This window comes from Ranitomeya variabilis, chromosome 4, assembly GCF_051348905.1.
Source record: "Ranitomeya variabilis isolate aRanVar5 chromosome 4, aRanVar5.hap1, whole genome shotgun sequence".
Classification (NCBI taxonomy): Eukaryota; Metazoa; Chordata; class Amphibia; order Anura; family Dendrobatidae; genus Ranitomeya; species Ranitomeya variabilis.
This window is the reverse complement of record NC_135235.1, coordinates 440904381-440922928: the sequence shown is the minus strand read 5'-3', so window position 1 is coordinate 440922928 and position 18548 is coordinate 440904381. Positions and strand designations below refer to the sequence as shown.

Genomic DNA, 18548 nt, shown 5'->3' with positions numbered 1-18548 from the left:
CAAATAAATATTCCTGCACCAAGTTTGCTACAACCAAAAAATGTTTTCATAAAAAAATTGCATATAGAATGCCTATATTTGGCATGCCCATTTACTGACTTTTTTGTTGTTTTATGCACATAATTATGTTTTGAAATATACACATCTTAGGCTGTGTTCCCAGTAGCGCTGGGGTTCGCCAGAAGGGGATCCATAATGGATCTGACCTCCTGGTAACTCCAGGATTCCGCCAGCCTTAGCTGGGGTCACCAGGAGGTCAGATCCATTACGGATCCCCTCCTGGCGGACCCCAGCGCTAGTTGGAATGCATCCTTAACTTGCAATTGTAAAATAAATTTTGAAAAGTATTATTTGAGTTATTCCATGATAATTGTAAACAGGCCTAAAAGGCCCCAGGTGCGTGAATGTGTAGATTTCTAGGGGTATGCTTTCTAGGGTTAAGGTATCAAACTTTGGTGAAAATTTTCTGAGCACACAAATCTCCCGAGGGTGCTCAAAGTTTTGCATTAGTCCATTTTCCTTTTTGAAATTTTTAAAATGTAAAAAACTACATTTTTTGCCTAAAAAAACAAAACAAAGGAAAATGTGTCATCTTTAACTTCAGCCATTTTACAGATCATTATATCTTCAACTCGTTTAACTGTTCACAACAGAGGCAGTTTTGACCTGGGGTGTCCAAACTTTTACATGCCACTGTACACGCAGTCCTGAAGCAAGTTCCAACTCTGCTTTTTCTACCAGTCAGACAGTTCCTGTAGGACACACAACAGCAAAGCTGGCAAAAGGCTAACTAAAAAATAAGTGCAAAGAGTGGTTTGGTCTGAATGCTAATTGAGATAGGGTAGCTGTACTGGGGCAGTGCGGGCTGAATTGTGGCTAGCGAGGAGGGCCAAGTAGGTTTGGGCATTACCGAGGTGAAATGTAAGTGAAGACTTGTAGGCTGCAGTAAATTAAAAAAGCAGAAATACAGCTGCATAAGTGAACAGCTAATGACATCCTGAAGTCCCTGAAGGTTTTAATCACAGTAGTTGATTGCCTCAAACAAATAACCACATTTTGCAGATATAATTACCTTTACATAACAATAATAATGTCCAGCATGGCAACTGTACCCAGAATGTACAAGAACAGCATAGAGTGCATACATTACAGGATCACCATTACACTGTGACATGTATGGACGGATATTCAAAAATTCTGGGTATCCAACATCCTACAAAATGACATAAGGCAATAATTAATTAACAGCCAAAAGATGTTTATTGTTATTAGAATCTAGCATTATTCTAAAATACAAGTACATTTTAGTTTCTCACCTTGGTTATTTTGCCACCACTGAAGTTAGCAAATCTTTTAAGCGACAGCGTGAGGACATTTGAGGCTCGATGAATGCTGAATCTCTTGGTGGCAGGAACTTTCTTTTTACATCTTGCAAAGAATAAAAAAGATTACTATAAGCCATACCAAAACGAGCAAAAATGGCTGATTTTAAGTAAGTATGCAATTATTGAGCAACACCCTATTGAAAGGGTACCTGGCAGATAATACATGCTGCCCGATCGACAGACGGCATTTATCAGACGTTGGCTTCATGATTTCAGCAGGGTATGTTTGACTCTGAAACACTGCATGGTTTCAGAGAAAAAAATGCTACACAAAAGGTTTACTTTTATAGGGATGTTGCTAATGAAGCCAACCGTATATATATCTCTTACTTTGCACACATGTAGGCATTTTCTCCACTTAAAACATCCGATCTTACGAACAGCTCCAGGGCACGAATAATGTTGGCTGAGTGCTGTAAAGAAAAGAAAAAAAACAATAAAGAAAAACACATCTCACAATAAGAACAATTGCAAAATACTAAATTCAATCGACATGTAAAACATCTTGTGTACAACTGCACAGAATGGAGGAGATTGATTATTACTGTCTCAAGCTTAAAGGGAACCTATCACCCCGTTTTTTAAAGATTAGATAAAAATAGTGTGAAATAGGGGCAGAGCTGGGCTTTACATTAGTGCCTCTTTGGTGCCTTTACACCCCCGTTAGGCTGCCGAAATACCTTAGTGAAGTGTCCGTTTTGTCCTGTCACTCAAGCTGGTCAGGTCGGATGGGCGTGGTCACAGCGCTGTTTGTCCCCCAGGATCCTGCTCATCATTACGTTGGTGGCGTAGTGGTGTGCGCATGTCCAGCAGATGAATCCACTGCCCAGGAGATGAATAACGGCGTGCGCAGATGGAGATCGCGGCGGCCATTTTCCTGAAGCCCCGGGCAACAGAGCGCTCCATCTGCGCAGGCGCGGCCACAGGAAAGATGGCCGCGCCCACCGGTAAACGGCTGAATAGCGAAGACCGCGCCGTTATTCATCTCCTGTGCAGTGGATTCATCTGCTGGACATGCGCACACCACTACGCCACCAATGTAATGATGAGCAGGATCCTGGGGGACAAACAGCGCTGTGACCACGCCCATCCGACCTGACCAGCTTGAGTGACAGGACAAAACGGACACTTCACAAAGGTATTTGGGCAGCCTAACAGGGGTGTAAAGGCACCAAAGAGGCACTAATGTAAAGCCCAGCTCTGCCCCTATTTCACACTATTTTTATCTAATCTTTAAAAAACGGGGTGATAGGTTCCCTTTAAAACAGAAGATGTCCCATAGTTGTCACTGTGGTCCATACATATGGGCCATTTTGCTAGACTTGTTAAACAATGCTCTTCCTTCAGCCACCCGGCAATTTCCTTACTTTAAAATAATATTTGGTTTAACTTTTGAAAACTGTAGCGATGAGCAAAAATTGCCCAAAAGACTATAAATCTAACAAACAGAATTAATGCCATTTTCTTTTGTGCGGATTGAAACAGAATTCTCATGTATTTCCCTCAATATCTTTAAATCCAACTACTAATGATGCAGACATGTTTCAATGATTTCTCTCTCTTCTGACATGATACATGTGTCAGAAGAGAGTGAAATGATGCGGCCCCCCCCTCCTTGAGCGATGTGGTTTCCAAAATGGGGTCACTTATGGGGGTGTTTCCACTGTGTAGGCACATCAGGAGCTCTCCAAACGCACCATGGTGTCCGATAATTATTCAGCAAACTTAAATAGTGCTCCTTCCCTTCCAAAAGCCCAAACTGTAGATTTCCCTCACAAAAATTGACAAAAAATTTTGGGTCTATTTTCTACTGCTACTCTTGTGAAAATTAAAAAAGTTCGGGTCTAAAGTACATTTTTCGTGAAAAAAAAAAAAATTAAATGTTCATTATTTTCCTTCCATGTTGCTTCAGTTTCTTTGAAGCACCTGAAGGGCTAATAAACTTCTTGAATGTGGTTTTGAGCACATTGAGGGGTGCAGTTTTAAGAATTGTGTCATGTATTTTCTGTCACATAGGCCCCGCAAAGTCACTTCAAATGCGAGGTAGTCTCTAAAAGTTTTTTTAAAATTTTGTTGGAAAAATGTCAAATCGCTGGTCAACTTTTAACCCTTATAACTACCTAACCAAAAAATATGCTTCAAAAATAAGGATTTTTGTGTACTCACCGTAAAATCCTTTTCTCTGAGCCATTCATTGGGGGGGACACAGACCGTGGGTGTATGCTGCTGCCACTAGGAGGCTGACACTAAGTGATACAAAGAAAGTTAGCTCCTCCCCTGCAGTATACACCCTCCTGCTGGCTTCTCAGCTAACCAGTTCGGTGCAAAAGCAGTAGGAGATCAGTAACAACATATGAGCGTGTAGCATGTCACATTATATATGAGAGTATAGCATGTCAAATTATAAAACAAGCACAAACTAATAATAGGGAGGCAGCTGTGTCCCCCAATGAATGGCTCGGAGAAAAGGATTTTACGGTGAGTACACAAAAATCCTTATTTCTCCTTCGCCTCATTGGGGGACACAGACCGTGGGACGTCCCAAAGCAGTCCCTGGGTGGGGACAACATCAGATCAGGCCGTGTAACCGCTACTTACTAGTGCGCCACCGCGGCCTGCAGAGTCCGCCTGCCCAGACTCACATCTGTGGAAGTGTGGGAATTATAGTACTTCAAGAATGCATGCGGACTGGAGGAATTCGCAAGCTTGCGGCCGTGCTTGCTGACGTCTGGTGCCTAGAGCCCGCAGACAGGGAGACAGGCTGACATCTAGCACGGAAGGACTCCTGGATGGTCAAAAGAATCCACCAGGCTAACACGGCTGATTAAATGGCTAAACCCTTCCTGTGACCGTCAGGAAGCCTTCTTACCATCGAGAAGCCCAAGTAAAGTGTCCAACCTTCAGAAGGACGCAGTCCTCGATACGTACCCACTCGGAGCACTCACTTCTTCCAGATTATGGAGAACCCATTCCGTTTTGTGGCCTGGAGCCGAAAGAGATGAGAGAAGGACGATGCCCCTGCAACAGTGGGAATACAATACCACCTTGGTAACAAGGGAAGCAGATGGCCTGAGGGCAACCTTGCCTTGATGGTAATAAGAAAAAAAGTCTGAAAGAACAGAGCGGCGAGCTCTGAAGACTCATCAGGATGACAGGAACGCAGAGAAAAAAGGGGAGCGACCTTCCCTGATAGTAAAGTCTGTCCGGATCAAAAAAGGAGTCTACTGTAAGATCCCCAGGACCATTAAGGTCCCAAAGATCTAACGGTACACGGTAGGGAAGAACTAAAGGTGAAGACTCCCTGCGAGAAAGTCCATATTTGCAGTTTTGTCGCAATAAGACAGAAAAATACTAGTACCGCAAGCGAGAAAACCTGACATGGTCAGTGTGGGTCTTCCGGGATCACTGGGGCCCCTTCCTGCTTCCAAAAAGATCTCAGAAGTAGTGGAAGAGGGGTTATGGAAAAACAGAGCATGCACTGCGATGGTCTTGGATCTCAAGGACAAACCATGAACTGGAGTACATTGGTGTTCAGTTTGGACGCCATCCGACCTACATCTGGAGTACTCCAGTGAAGGCAGATCTGATGGAAGACTTCCGAGTGAAGTTCCCACTCACTTGAGGAGAAACCCTGACGGCTGAATATGTCTGCCGCCCAGTGTTCTACTCCAGGGATATGTACTGCTGAGATCACCGAATGATAGATCTCGGCCCATCAGAGAGTGCAAGGTACCTCGGCCATGGCGCTTGACTGTGGGTACCTGCTAGATGGTTGACTTATGGCACAGCCGTGGCATTATCTAATTGAAGACGGATGGTTGACCCGCCTGAAGGCAGTGGACCTGCTGTAGGATTAGCCGTACCGTTCGGATCCCCAGAACAATGATCGGGAGAAGACTGGCATTGGTATTCCCTAATAACCATTGGACCAGGAGAAGGCCCTGGATGAGGAAGGAGCTCAGAGACTACCCTTTGAAAGCCTGATTGACTTGCTGAAAACGAGCGGAGCGAAAGAAACTGCTTCCATTGTCTTTTTCCTCAGAACCCTCCTAGCGAATTGAATGAACCGAGGGAATGAGTGATCAAGTGCACGAGCTCCCTGTTGAAGGGCCACGAAATTGACTCGAGAGAGAATTACCATCCTTCTTGTGCAGGATCATCCTCAAAAAGGATCTGCTGGGCTGGGAATGAGGAAAAAACTTGTCTAAGTTTAGCTGCTAGCCCAAGTGAGAGGGTATTGGAAGTGATATAGACGACTCAGTGTAGTCCTGGAAGAGCGGCTAGAAAGTCGACCAAATAGGGCAGGGCGACCATGCTTCTAGGGTGCAAGAGGCACATGACAACTGCCATGACCCTTGCGACCACTCTGGTGCGGTAGTCAGGCCGAAGGGCAAGGTCGTGACTTGAAAATGCTGTTCGCGAATGGAAAGGCGAAGGGATTATTGTAGAGGGGAAAAAAAGGAATATGAGGGTAAGAATCCCGAATGTCGATGGATGCCAGAAACTCCACCTTTTTCTGTTGAAGTAATGGCTGAGCGGAGGAACTCCATCTGAAAAAGGAGGACCTTGTCAAAGGTTGTTAGAAGTTTGAGGTCCAGGAATGGTCTTACTTTTCATTCCCCCTTTTTGGAACCAAGATCCCTTAGATCTATCCTGGACAAAGCTTCTGTAGAAAAGATACGATCCCTTGTTAGTCTCCCGCTCAGAAGATTTGATTGGCCAGCTGTACTGTCTTCGGGGAAAGGTTACTTGTGTGAATCGAAGTAGTTAAGGTCTCTGACCAGGAGACTATTGGTCAAGCAACCCATGTGGCGGCTAAGGAAGGGTAGAGCGCTGAACCCGAAGCCACAAGACGTACCAGATTTGCTATCCGACCGTCTGTGGTATTTTAATTGATGATACATCGGGCAGGAATACTGGTAGGTATACCACAAGAAATTCTACCCGGTTAGTCTGCCAAGTGGCAGAGTAGAAAATTAGGAACCCTCGATCCACCATCCTCTTAACAGGGACGTGGAGAGGAATCATCCGCTTTCTTGCATCAGCCGCTAAATAGTGGTGATACAAAGGGGGTGCTCGGACACCAAAAAGGGGTGCCTCTGTACATCCACAGAGTTCAGGTCTCCGGGTGGCAAGGGCAGGTTGTCTGGCGTTAGGCCTGGCTGCAGAAGAGGATACATGGAGGTGACACTCCAGTGCTCGTCTGATAAGGGAGGGGGGAGATCGGTGCCCTTGAAGGGGCCCGTCGCCCCTAGAATCAGCTCAGGCAGTGGCTTCCCACGTCACAGGAGAGGATACGGAGAGGTAACACTGCCGTGCTCGCCTGTTGTTGGTTCGGGGAGATCGGAACATGAAAGAATCCGTCGCCCCATTCGTCCGTTGTAAAGGTAAAAAGAGTTTTTGGGTCTGAATAACAGACCAGTCCGTGTGCCTCCTACAGACACTAAGCAAGAACTGGTTAGCTGAGAGCCAGCAGGAGAGTGAATACTGCAGAGGAGGAGCTAACTTTCTTTGTTTCACTTAGTGTCAGCCTCCTAGTGGCAGCAGCATACACCCACGGTCTGTGTACCCCAATGAGGCGAAAGAGAAATTGTGCTGCTGTAAAGTAGACATGTGGGAAATGTTAATTTAACCATTTTGTGTGACATAACTCTGATTTTAGGGAGTAAGAATTCAAAGTTTGAAAATTGTGAAATTTTCAAAATTTTTGCCAAATTTCAGCTTTTTTCACAAATAAAGGCAAGTCATATCGAAGAAATTTTACCACTATCATGAAGAACATTATGTCACGGAAAAACACTCTCTAAATCAGTGGGAAACGTTGAAGCATTCCAGAGTTATAACCTTAAAGTGACAGTGGTCAGAATTGCAAAATTTGGCCTGGTCATTAAGGGGTTAAAAGGACTGTCAGCACGCAATCACTGTTCATACTAAGTACAGTAGCTCAGTGCTTCATGGAAGGGGCCAATCACTTATACACACCTTCACACCTGCTTTCTATATCAATCTCCTCCCTTCCCTAGCTCTATGAGGCCAGAGCAGTCAAGGAAAAGCGGGGGGGAAGTGGACATCAAGGAAAAAGAAGCAGGTGGGAAGGCGTATTGAAATATTAGGCCCCGCCATGAAGCGCCAAGCAACAGGACTCAACTTTGAACAGTCATTCTGTGCTGATAGTCCCTAACACTCCCGACAATCATCTGCCCGGTGACTCCATACACATTAAACTGTCAGGCAAACTCGTGCCGACGCTTTGTGACGGCCCCGTACCGACGGAAGTGTGAAAGAAGCCTTACCTGGCAGATGCTGTTGCTAAATTGCTTTTAGCTAAAAATTTTGACAGCCAAAGACTGTCAGATTTTTTTACTTCTGAAAAAGCATCTCACTTACAGTATTAAAATTTTGTTTAGAGCAATGGGACACTTACATACGGTTCTTATTCTGCAATAATGAATCTAAAGCCAATGTGCTTGAGAGTGTCATTAGTGGCAGTGACAAGGCAAATTTGCATTAGTGGAGAATCTCATCTGGCAATATTCTTCTCTTACATTCCAGTTTTATCTAAGGAGCTTTTAAGATTAGTGCAGTGCCAGTTTAGACAAAGTACACAAAAGAAAAAAAAAAAAAAAAAAGCAGTTTTGGTGGCCATAAAAATAAAACAGATAAAGAAGTTAAAAATTACCCGTATCTCCAGTGCAATATCCAAATATGGGTCAAATGTGTCAGAGACACTCTTACAAACTGAACATTTTACTAAAAGAGATACAAAAAAAAGTGTAAGTATATTACATCTTTTTCAAACTATTTTGTAAGACACCCATTTCCACACTCACCTCTAGAGCGCAGGTAGCCTCCAAATATCTGATGAACTAAAGTAGTTGCTTGACTTTGGCGGTCCAACCTAGGAAGGACAACAATTTATGCAACTAATCGTTTTTTCAAGAGAATTTTACAACCAAGTAAATTCAATAAAATAAGCTATTGACACAATTAGCAAAGTTTAAAGAGCATCTAATAGATGTCCAATTAAGGGTTAAAGTAGTGAGTGCTTTGAGCTAGCTTCCAAAACCACAATCCTGGGAGAAGGAGAACTATATACAGGTGCATCTCACAAAATTAGAATATCATCAAAAAGTTACCGGTAATTTATTTCAGATTTTCAATACAAAAAGTGAAACTCATTATATAGAGGCATTACACACAGAGTGATCTATTTGCAGTGTTTATTTCTGTTAGCCCCGAGAGCTTCTTTCGGTTTTTCGTTCCCCTTCTTCCCAGAAGCATAATTTTTTTACTTTCCCGTCAATACGGCCATGTGAGGGTTTGTTTTTTGCGGGACGAGATGTACTTTTGAACGACACCATTGGTTTTACCATGTCGTGTACTAGAAAACAGGGAAAAAATTCCAAGTGCGGTGAAATTACAAAAAAAGTGCACTCCGACACTTGTCCTTTGTTTGGCTTTTTTACTAGGTTCACTAAATGCTAAAACTGACCTGCCATTATGATTCTCCAGGTCATTACCAGTTCATAGACACCAAACAGTCTAAGTTCTTTTTTATCTAAGTGGTGAAAAAAAATTGCAAACAATTAAAAAAAAATTGTGCCATTTTCCAATACCCGTGGAGTCTTCATTTTTCGTGATCCCAGGCTGGGTGAGGGCTTATTTTTTGGGTGCCTAGCTGACATTTTTAATGATACGTTCTTTTGATTGCATTAAAATGCAATAACAGGCAATGTCACGGCGACAAAAAAAAAAAAAGGAGATTTGTGTGTACTCACCGTAAAATCTTTTTCTCCGAGCCAATCATTGGGGGACACAGGACCATGGGTGTTATGCTGCTGCCACTAGGAGGACACTAAGTAGATAAAAAAGATTAACTCCTCCTCTGCAGTATACACCCCTTCACTAGCTACAATTTCAACCAGTTCGGTAGTAAAGCAGTAGGAGCATGAACAAATGACAAATTATGTCAAAACCAAGGAAGTAACAACAAGCCAAACAGGCTAACAGGGTGGGTGCTGTGTCCCCCAATGATTGGCTCGGAGAAAAAGATTTTACGGTGAGTACACAAAAATCTCCTTTTCTCCTACACCTCATTGGGGGACACAGGACCATGGGACGTACAAAAGCAGTCCCTGGGTGGGGAGCAATATGCTAATACCCCATGTACCACTGGCTTGCGGCTAAGGAACTGCCGCTTGCAGAATGCGCCTGCCAAGGGCGGCATCTGCAGAAGAGAGAATGAATGTGGTAATGCTTGGTAAAAGTGTGCAAACTGGACCATGTCGCAGCCTTGCAGACCTGCAGTGCTGACGCCTGGTGCCGAACGGCTCACGAGGCGCCCACCGACCGGGTAGAATGGGCCTTGATCCCAGCTGGGATAGGAACGCCTTTGGCACGATAGGACTCTTCAATGGCCGAACGAATCCATTTAGCTAGAGTAGCTTTGGAAGCGGGAGAACCCTTCCTTGGCCCCTCTGGAAGTACAAACAGGACATCCGACGTGCGGAAAGGAGCCGTCCGCGAGACGTACCGACGAAGAGCCCTTACCACATCAAGAGTGTGCAGAGCCTTTTCAATGCGATGGACAGGTGCCGGACAGAACGAAGGTAGAGCAATCTCCTCATTGAGGTGGAAGGAAGATACGACCTTGGGCAGAAAAGCGGGAGAGGTCCTCAATACTGCCTTGTCCGGATGAAAAATTAGAAACGGAGGGCGGCAGGAGAGTGCAGCCAACTCCGAAACCCGTCTGATGGACGTAATGGCCACTAGGAAAACTACCTTCCAGGAGAGGAAGGTCAGGGAAACGTCCTGTAGCATTTCGAAGGGAGTCTCCTGGAGAGCTCCGAGAACTAAATTAAGATCCCACGGATCCAAGGGCATTTTGTAGGGAGGCGCCACGTGGGAGACTTCCTGGAAAAAAGTCTTCACCGGCAACCTATTGGCAAAGGACTGACAATGCCGAAACCTGACCCTTTAGAGAGCTAAGGGCAAGTCCCGACTCTAGTCCAGACTGAAGAAACTCCAGTATGGTAGGGATAGAAAGTACCAGAGGAGATCGCCCCTGTGCGTCGCACCATGAGAAGAAAATTCGCCAGGTACGGTGGTAACTGCGCATGGAGACAGGTTTCCTAGCCCTGATCATGGTGGAAGACACCTTGGGAGTGAAACCCGCTTGGTCTAGGATCTAGGATTCAACGGCCAAGCCGTCAAAGACAGGGCCCCTGAGTTCTGGTGGTAAATCGGGCCCTGTGAGAGAAGATCCACGCGATCTGGAAGACGCCAGGGGGCGTCGGCGACCAGCTCAACCAGTTCTGCGTACCATACCCCGCGCGGCCAGTCCGGTGCGACGAGAATCACTGGTACCCCCTCTGCCCTGATCTTCTTGATGACCCTCGGAAGCAGGGGAAGAGGGGGAAAAAATGTACAGGAGGCGGAACTGGTGCCAAGGCAAGACCAGGGCGTCTGCTCCGATGGCCCGTGGGTTGAGTGACCGAGCAAAGAACTGTGGAACCTTGTTGTTCAATCTGGATGCCATGAGATCCACATTCGGGGTCCCCCAGCGAAGACAGATCTGCTGGAAAACCTCCGGGTGAAGGGACCACTCGCCCGAGGCGAGGCCCTGGCGGCTGAGGAAGTCCACCGCCCAATTCTCCACCCCTGGAATGTGGATCGCCGAGATGGGAGAATGATTGGATTCCGCCCAGTGCAGGATGTGGGACACCTCGAGCATAGCCGTCTTGCTGCGGGTTCCCCCTTGACGGTTGATGTACGCCAGGGCCGTGGCGTTGTCGGACTGAATCCTGACTGGGAGACCCGCCAGAAGGTGGTGAAACTGGAACAATGCTAGTCTGATAGCTTGTATCTCCAGGATATTGATGGGAAGGCGAGACTCTCGAGCGGACCACCGCCCCTGAGCTGTGTGATGGTTGAAAACCGCCCCCCAGCCTAAGAGGCTGGCATCGGTGGTCACCACCAGCCACTGCACAGGGAGAAAAGATCTTCCCTGGGTTAGGGAGGACTTCAACGTCCACCACCTGAGGGTCTTTCTGACCCGTGGGGGCAGGATGAAGCGGCGGTCGAGGGAGGACAGATTGCCGTCCCACGCCGACAGTAGCGCATGCTGGAGGGGACAGAGGTGAAATTGCGCGAATGGAACCGCTTCCATGGCAGCTACCATCTGCCAGAGAACGCGCATGCTGAATCGGATGGAGTGGGAGACTGGACGGGAAAGACTCTGAGCTCCCTCCTGCAAGGACAAGGCCTTGTCTTGAGGGAGGATGACCAGACCGCGAGAAGTGTCCAGAGTCATCCCAAGAAAAGAGATCCGCTGAGCCGGAATCGGAGAGGATTTCTCAAAGTTTATCTTCCAACCCAGGCGCGAAAGAGTATCCACCGTGAGAGCGACGGACTCTACACAGGCTGGGTAAGAAGGACCTTTTATCAGTAGGTCGTCCAGGCACGGAAGTACCACCACTCCCGTGGAATGAAGAATGGCCATGGCAGCCGCCATGACCTTCGTGAAGGCCCTGGGAGCGGTGGCGAGACCGAAAGGCAAGGCCACAAATTGGAAGTGCTCTCCGCGACATGCGAAGCGGAGGAACTGTTGATGCGGAGGAAAAATTGGGATGTGGAGGTAAGCATCCTTGATGTCTATGGACGCCAGGAATTCTCCTTTTTCCATGGACGCGACCACAGATCGGAGGGATTCCATCCTGAAGTGACGGATTTTTACAAATTTGTTTAGCAGTTTTAGGTCCAGGATCGGACGGAGCAATCCGTCCTTCTTTGGGACCACGAATAGGTTCGAGTAGAACCCCTCGAACCTTTGGTCTGGGGGAACCGGAATGATGACTCCGTCCCCTTGAAGTGCCCGTATGGCCTGAAAAAGAGCTGTTGACTTTGATTTTGGAGGGCAAGACTGGAAGAAGCGCATCGGTGGGGGGCGGGGAATTCTATTTTGTATCCGGTGGATACCAGTTCCCTGACCCATTCGTCGGAAACGACTGAAAGCCAGGTCTGGCGGAACAAAAGTAAACGCCCTCCTACCCCGTTGGTGCCCCCCGGAAGCCGCAAAGAGTCATTGAGTGGAGGATCTATGGGATGTGGATCCCTTAGACCCGGGTGGTCTCTGTCTGGGTTTCCAATTCCAGTTAGGTCTGTAAGAGACTGGGGAGCCTCGGCCACCGCGCGGGCCTTGCCCTGATGCGGAGGTAGAGGGAGTGAAAGACCAGTTGGTATTGTTACGAAAAAGCCGAAATCGGGATTGTTGTTGATACCGAAACGGCCGGGTAGGCTTTTGTTGGGGAAGAAATTTACTTTTTCCCCCGGTGGCATCCGAGATCATTTGGTCTAGCTTTTCTCCAAACAAACGACCAGCCTGGTAGGGCAGAGATGTCAAAGAGCGTTTGGAGGCCGAATCTGCTCGCCAATCCCTGAGCCACAGGGCTCTTCTAATGGAGATTGCATTCGCGGCTGCCTGTGCCGCGCAATTGGCTGCGTCTATTGAGGCATTGACTACGAAGTCCCCAGCCTGGGCTATCTGGTTAGCCAGGTTGACCGCTTCTGGAGGCAAGTCTCTAACTTGCATGGTCGTGGAAAGCGACTCGGCCCAAGCGACCATAGCCTTAGCCACCCAGGAAGCAGCGAAGGATGGGAAGAGGGAGGCTCCTGTGGCCTCGAAGACGGAGCGAGCCAGATAATCAATCTGGCGGTCCGAGGGGTTCTTAACAGAGGAGCCGTCTGACAGGGATAGGATGGTTTTGGAAGCGAGGTGTGACACAGCAGGGTCGACTGAGGGGGACTGCAGCCAGTCCTTGATTAGGTCCTGAGAAAAAGGATATTTGCCCTCTATGGGCTTTTGACCCATGAAGCGTTTATTGGGACGATCCCTATGTTTTTGTACAATTTCCTTGAACTCAGGATGAGTGACAAAACTTTTGGACACGTTTAGTCTTTTTGAACGACACCACGTGTTCGGGGGTAGGTACGGATTCCTCGTTCACCTTCAGGGTCTGGTTAACCCGCCTCTATGAGAGAGTCGAGTGTCTCTTGAGAGGGGGAGAAATCCTGAACGTAGGAATCGTCGGACTCATATTCAGAATCGTTCGGGTTGTCTGGAGAAGGGGACCGGGAAGCGGAGGTCGCCGACGCTGAAAATCCAACTGGCTCGTGGTCAGGGGATGGAACATGGACCCGTTTTCTGGAACCCCGAGAAGGAGGAGATAGAGTACGCCCCCTGCTGGTAGACGGATCCGTACCGTCGCACGAATCCACCACGGGCTGACCTGAAGGGGGGCCCCGGAGGGAATCAACCGCCCTAACTAGTAAATCCATAGATCGTGTCAGAGAAGCTGCCCACTCAGGGAAACTAGGCTCCACAGGGTCGTCGTCGGCGGCAGCGGCAACATCGGCAGGAGGCGGCTGCACAGAGGCCGGGACACAATCCGCACACAAAGGACTAGTGTGAGCTCGGGGCAGGGCCGCATTGCAAGTGGCACATACAGTGAAAAATACTGTGTGCTTCTTGTTACCCCTTTTAGTCTCCGTGGATTGAGACATAGTGTCTTTGGAGACAGAGCGGGCAGTATATGCAGGGAAGGGGTTAAGCTTTCTTGAAGCAGCTTACCCACGGTCCTGTGCCTGTGTCCCCGGGGAGGAATTAGCCGTGGCGGTTCTCTGGAGTAGGGCTCCTTGCAGGGAGAGAGGAACAATATGGCCCCCGAGATCTGTAGGGCGCCTCTCGTCCCAGACGAGAAGCGCCGATATAGGGGGCGGGGTTACGGCCGTGGGAGGGATCTGCCCACTGTGGCCTACTCCGGCTGAAAAGCCGGAGCTAAATTTTCGGCCTGCCCGGCGGCGGCGGCCGCAACAGAGCGACGCTAACCGCCGCAGTCTCCCGACCGCCGGCGCCTCTCCCCAGGGACTCTGCCGCAAGATAGGGGCCACTGCGGCCTACACCGGCTGAAAAGCCGGGGGCTAAATTTCCGGCCTGCCCGACGATGCGGCGGCGGCAAGAAAACCGGAGCGCAGGAGGAACTCCTGTGTACTCACAGTGCGGCCTCCATGGCTGCCGGTGCGGGTCCCCCTGACCCTGCGCGCTCCATCCTTCCTCGGATCCTCTTCTGGAACTGGTACGTTCCCTTTGTGCAACGCCGTGTAAAGTGGGCCTTGTATGTCGGGCCCCCGGAGAGGTACAGTAGAGCTGGCTCTATGTACTCGCCATCTTGTAGGGGGAAGGGAGATCGGGACCAAAGATGGCAGACCGTCGCCCCAGAAAAGAATTGGCGTGCTCCAGCGTCGCAGGAGAGGGACGGGGAGGTATACTCGCCGTGCTCACCTGTTGCTGGTTCGGGGGAGAGCGGGCCCTATAAAAGGGATCTGTCGCCCCCTTCACTCCGTTGAATAAAAAATAAAAATTTACGGAAAAATTAAAAATTAAAAATAAAATAAGAAAATTGGGGTCTGAAAAAAAGACCCAAGTGCCTCCTACAGACACTAAGCAAGAACTGGTTGAAATTGTAGCCAGTGAAGGGGTGTATACTGCAGAGGAGGAGTTAATCTTTTTTATCTACTTAGTGTCCTCCTAGTGGCAGCAGCATAACACTCATGGTCCTGTGTCCCCCAAAGAGGCATAGGAGAAAAAAAATAATTTAATTTTGGCGTTGACTTTTTCTCGCTTCGCTGTTTAGCGATCAGGTTAATATTTTTTTTTTTTTATTTATCGGGTGATTCTGAACTCTGCGATACCAAATATGTGTTTGATTTTATTTTTTATTGTTTTATTTTGAATAAGGCAAAAGAGGGGTGATTTGAACTTTAAAAAAAATAAAAAAATAAAAAATATTAAACTTTTGGCATGCTTCAATAGTCTCCATAGGAGACTAGAAGCTGCCATAGCTCGATCGGCTCTGCTTCATAGAAGCGATGTTCAGATGGCCCCTATATAGCAGATATGCTCACTTGCTACGAGTGCCGACCACTGGGTGGCGCTCACAGCAAGCTGGCACTGACAACCATAGAGGTCTCCCGGAGACCTCAGGTTGTCATGCCAACACACTGGTGACCCGCGATCACGTGATCCGGCTGATGGCCGGAAGCGCGATACAGAGTTTGACAGCGGCATTTAACTGGTTAATAGCCGATGGTGGATCGCGATTCCACCCGCAGTTATTGCGAGCACATGTCAGCTGTTCAAAACAGCTGACATGTCCCCGGAAAGATGTGGGCTCACCACCGGAGCCGACATCGGTGTACTATTAGGCCCGATGTCGGTAAGCGGTTAATGTTGATGATTATAGCTTACAGCCAATGAAAACCCAAAAGTCGCTATTCTAATTTACTGAGCTACTTTATAACACCTGCTTGAAAAATGATTTTAAAATCCGAAATGTTGGCCTACTGAAATGTATGTTCAGTAAATGCACTCAATACTTGGTCGGGGCTCCTTTTGCATCAATGCGGTGTGGCTTGGAGGTGATCAGCCTGTGGCACTGCTGAGGTGTTATGGAAGCCCAGGTTGCTTTGATAGCAGCCTCCAGCTCATCTGCATTGTTGGGTCTGATGTCTCATCTTCCTCTTGGTTAAGGTCAGATGAGTTTGCTGGCCAATCAAGCAGTGATACTGTTGTTTTTAAACCAGGAATTGGGTGCTTTTGGCAGTGTGGACAGGTGCCAAGTCCTGCCAGAGGATTAGAATTCCATCTCCAAAAATCCTGTCGGCAGAGGGAAGCATGAAGTGCTCTAAAATTTCCTGGTAGACGGCTGCGCTGACTTTGGTCTTGATAAAACACAGTGGACCTACACCAGCAGATGACATGGCTCCCCAAACCGTCACTGATTGTGGAAACTTCACATTAGACCTCAAGCAGCTTGGATTGTCTGTCTCTCCACTCTTCCTCCAGACTCTGGGACCTGGATTTCCAAGGTCTAGTGTGAAGTATCCACAATCAATTATGGTTTCGGGAGCCATGTCATCTGCTGGTGTAGGTCCACTGGATTTTATCAAGACTTAAGTCAGCACAGACGTCTACCAAGAAATTTTAGAGCACTTCATGCTTCCCTCTGCCGACAAGCTTTTTCGAGATCGAAATTTCATTCTCCAGCAGGACTTGACACCTATCCACACTGCCAAAAGTATGAATACATGGTTTAAAAACAGCAGTATTACTGTGCTTGATTGGCCAGCAAACTCGCCTGACCTGTATTGCGAAGAGGAAGATGAGAGACATCAGACCCAACAATGAAGACGAGCTGAAAGCTATCAAAGAAACCTGGGCTTCCAAAGCACCTCAGCAATGCCATGCCGCACTGATGCAAAAGGAGCCCCGACCAAATATTGACTGCATTTACTGAACATAGATTTCAGTAGGCCAACATTTCGGATTTTAAAATAATTTTTTCAAGCTGGTGTTATAAAGTATTCTAATTTACTGAGATAATGACTTTTGCGTTTTCATTGGCTGTAAGCCATAGTCATCAATATTAACAGAAACACTTGAAATACTTCACTCTGTTTGTAATGACTAATACATGGATTTTTGTGTACTCACTGTAAAATCCTTTTCTCCGAGTCAGTCATTGGGGGACACAGCATGAACCATGGTCCTGTATCCCCCAATGAGGTAAAAGAGAAATAGGAGTTTCCCTTTTTGTATTGAAGAAATGAAATAAATTAACTTTTTGATATTATAATTTTGTGAGATGCATCTGTAAGTATATGGTGCCCCGCATGCAAGTAAAGCAGAGTTGTCATCAGATTTCACAATACAAGCTGCATACATTGCTGAGGAACTTACTCTAAAAGTCCATGTCAGAAGGACTGTATAAGCCAGATATTAAGATGAGCTGCTAATTTTATTATAAGGAAGAAAAACAATGTGTGTAGTTTGTATTGTGAAATTTGGTGCCAGATCCTCTTCAAGGGTGATTTCAGACACATGACGTTTTTGATTCACAGCCAAACACAGATTCAGAAAGAATGGGAAATATAGAACAGGTTAAAATTTCAAAATTTCCGAAAACTGGAATGGCGTGTTACAAGAAGTGCAGAAGTATCAGTCTTTCCCTTCAGATCCATTACTGCCTTTGGCTTATAAAACTGCTATTGCGATTCCAACCTAAATAAAAAGACGACATTTGGAGAGGCACTGCTTGAAGCTAGTTGTAAGACAGCTGCTCACTATGCAGCACCCAAAAGTCCCTTTCAGATGGATTCCAGGCACAGCATCTATCTCAATATTCAGAAGACGTTCAGAACGAGCTCTTTGTATCAACCACGTAAGCACAATAAATATTATAACAGCATAATATATAATAAAGAACTAGATTTACAAATTATGTTATCCCTTGTAAGGTGCCTCTGATGTGATACATTGATATGGAAATATAACAATCACTACAAGTTTTTTAGCTCCTTACTTGGCATAGCCATTTAAACAAGCCTTTTGCATGGCATCAATTGTATACCGCAGGAACTCATGTGCATCTTCTTGACTTCCAAATCGGAAATGACGGGCAATTTCTAAGGTGAGAATGATAAAAGTAAAAGGGTGGATTAGGACTGTGTGGCAGACTTTTGAAATACAGTTTTAAAATAAATGATCCGATGGTTACACCTTTTTGGTGCACCATATTAGGGAAGGGGGTTAATAGGACAGACCATACACAAGCTAATGACTGCTGAAATGCAGTGCTCAGTTCTATAGAATCTGCAGAGAGGCAAATATTTTTTTTAAAGAGTACATATAAACTAAATAAGACTTCACTCTTTCTGGAGGACCTAGCACAGCAGTGTATGACATACCGTATATACTTGAGTATAAGCCGAGATTTTCAGCCCATTTTCTGTGGTTGAAAGTCCCCCTCTCGACTTATACTCGAGTCATACCCAGGGGTCGGCAGGGGAGGGGGAGCGGGGGCTGTCTAATTATACTCACCTGCTCCTTGCGCGGTCCCTGGTTCCCCGTGCTGCAGCTTCTTCCTGTACTGAACGGTCACATGGTACCGCTCATTACAGTAATGAATATGCGGCTCCACCTCCCATAGGGGTGGAGCCACATTCATTACTGTAATGGGCGGTAACGGTGACCGCTCAATACAGGAAGAAGCTGCAGCGCCGGGGAAGCATGGACTGCACTGTGCTAGGAGCAGGTGAGTATACGGG

The 18548-nt window shown here is 47.0% G+C and overlaps 1 protein-coding gene across 1 annotated transcript in view; it reads right to left on the bottom strand.

Moving 5' to 3' along the window:
* The window catches only part of USP36 (ubiquitin specific peptidase 36), a 64336-nt gene that overhangs the window by 32776 nt on the left and 13012 nt on the right, over positions 1–18548 (bottom strand). The window contains exons 5-10 of the mRNA XM_077251466.1: positions 17804–17906; positions 8216–8283; positions 8065–8135; positions 1716–1798; positions 1317–1428; positions 1073–1213 (exon numbers count right to left, since the gene is read on the bottom strand). Coding sequence (XP_077107581.1) covers positions 1073–1213; positions 1317–1428; positions 1716–1798; positions 8065–8135; positions 8216–8283; positions 17804–17906 — 578 coding nt within the window. The remainder of the gene's footprint in view (positions 1–1072; positions 1214–1316; positions 1429–1715; positions 1799–8064; positions 8136–8215; positions 8284–17803; positions 17907–18548) is intronic.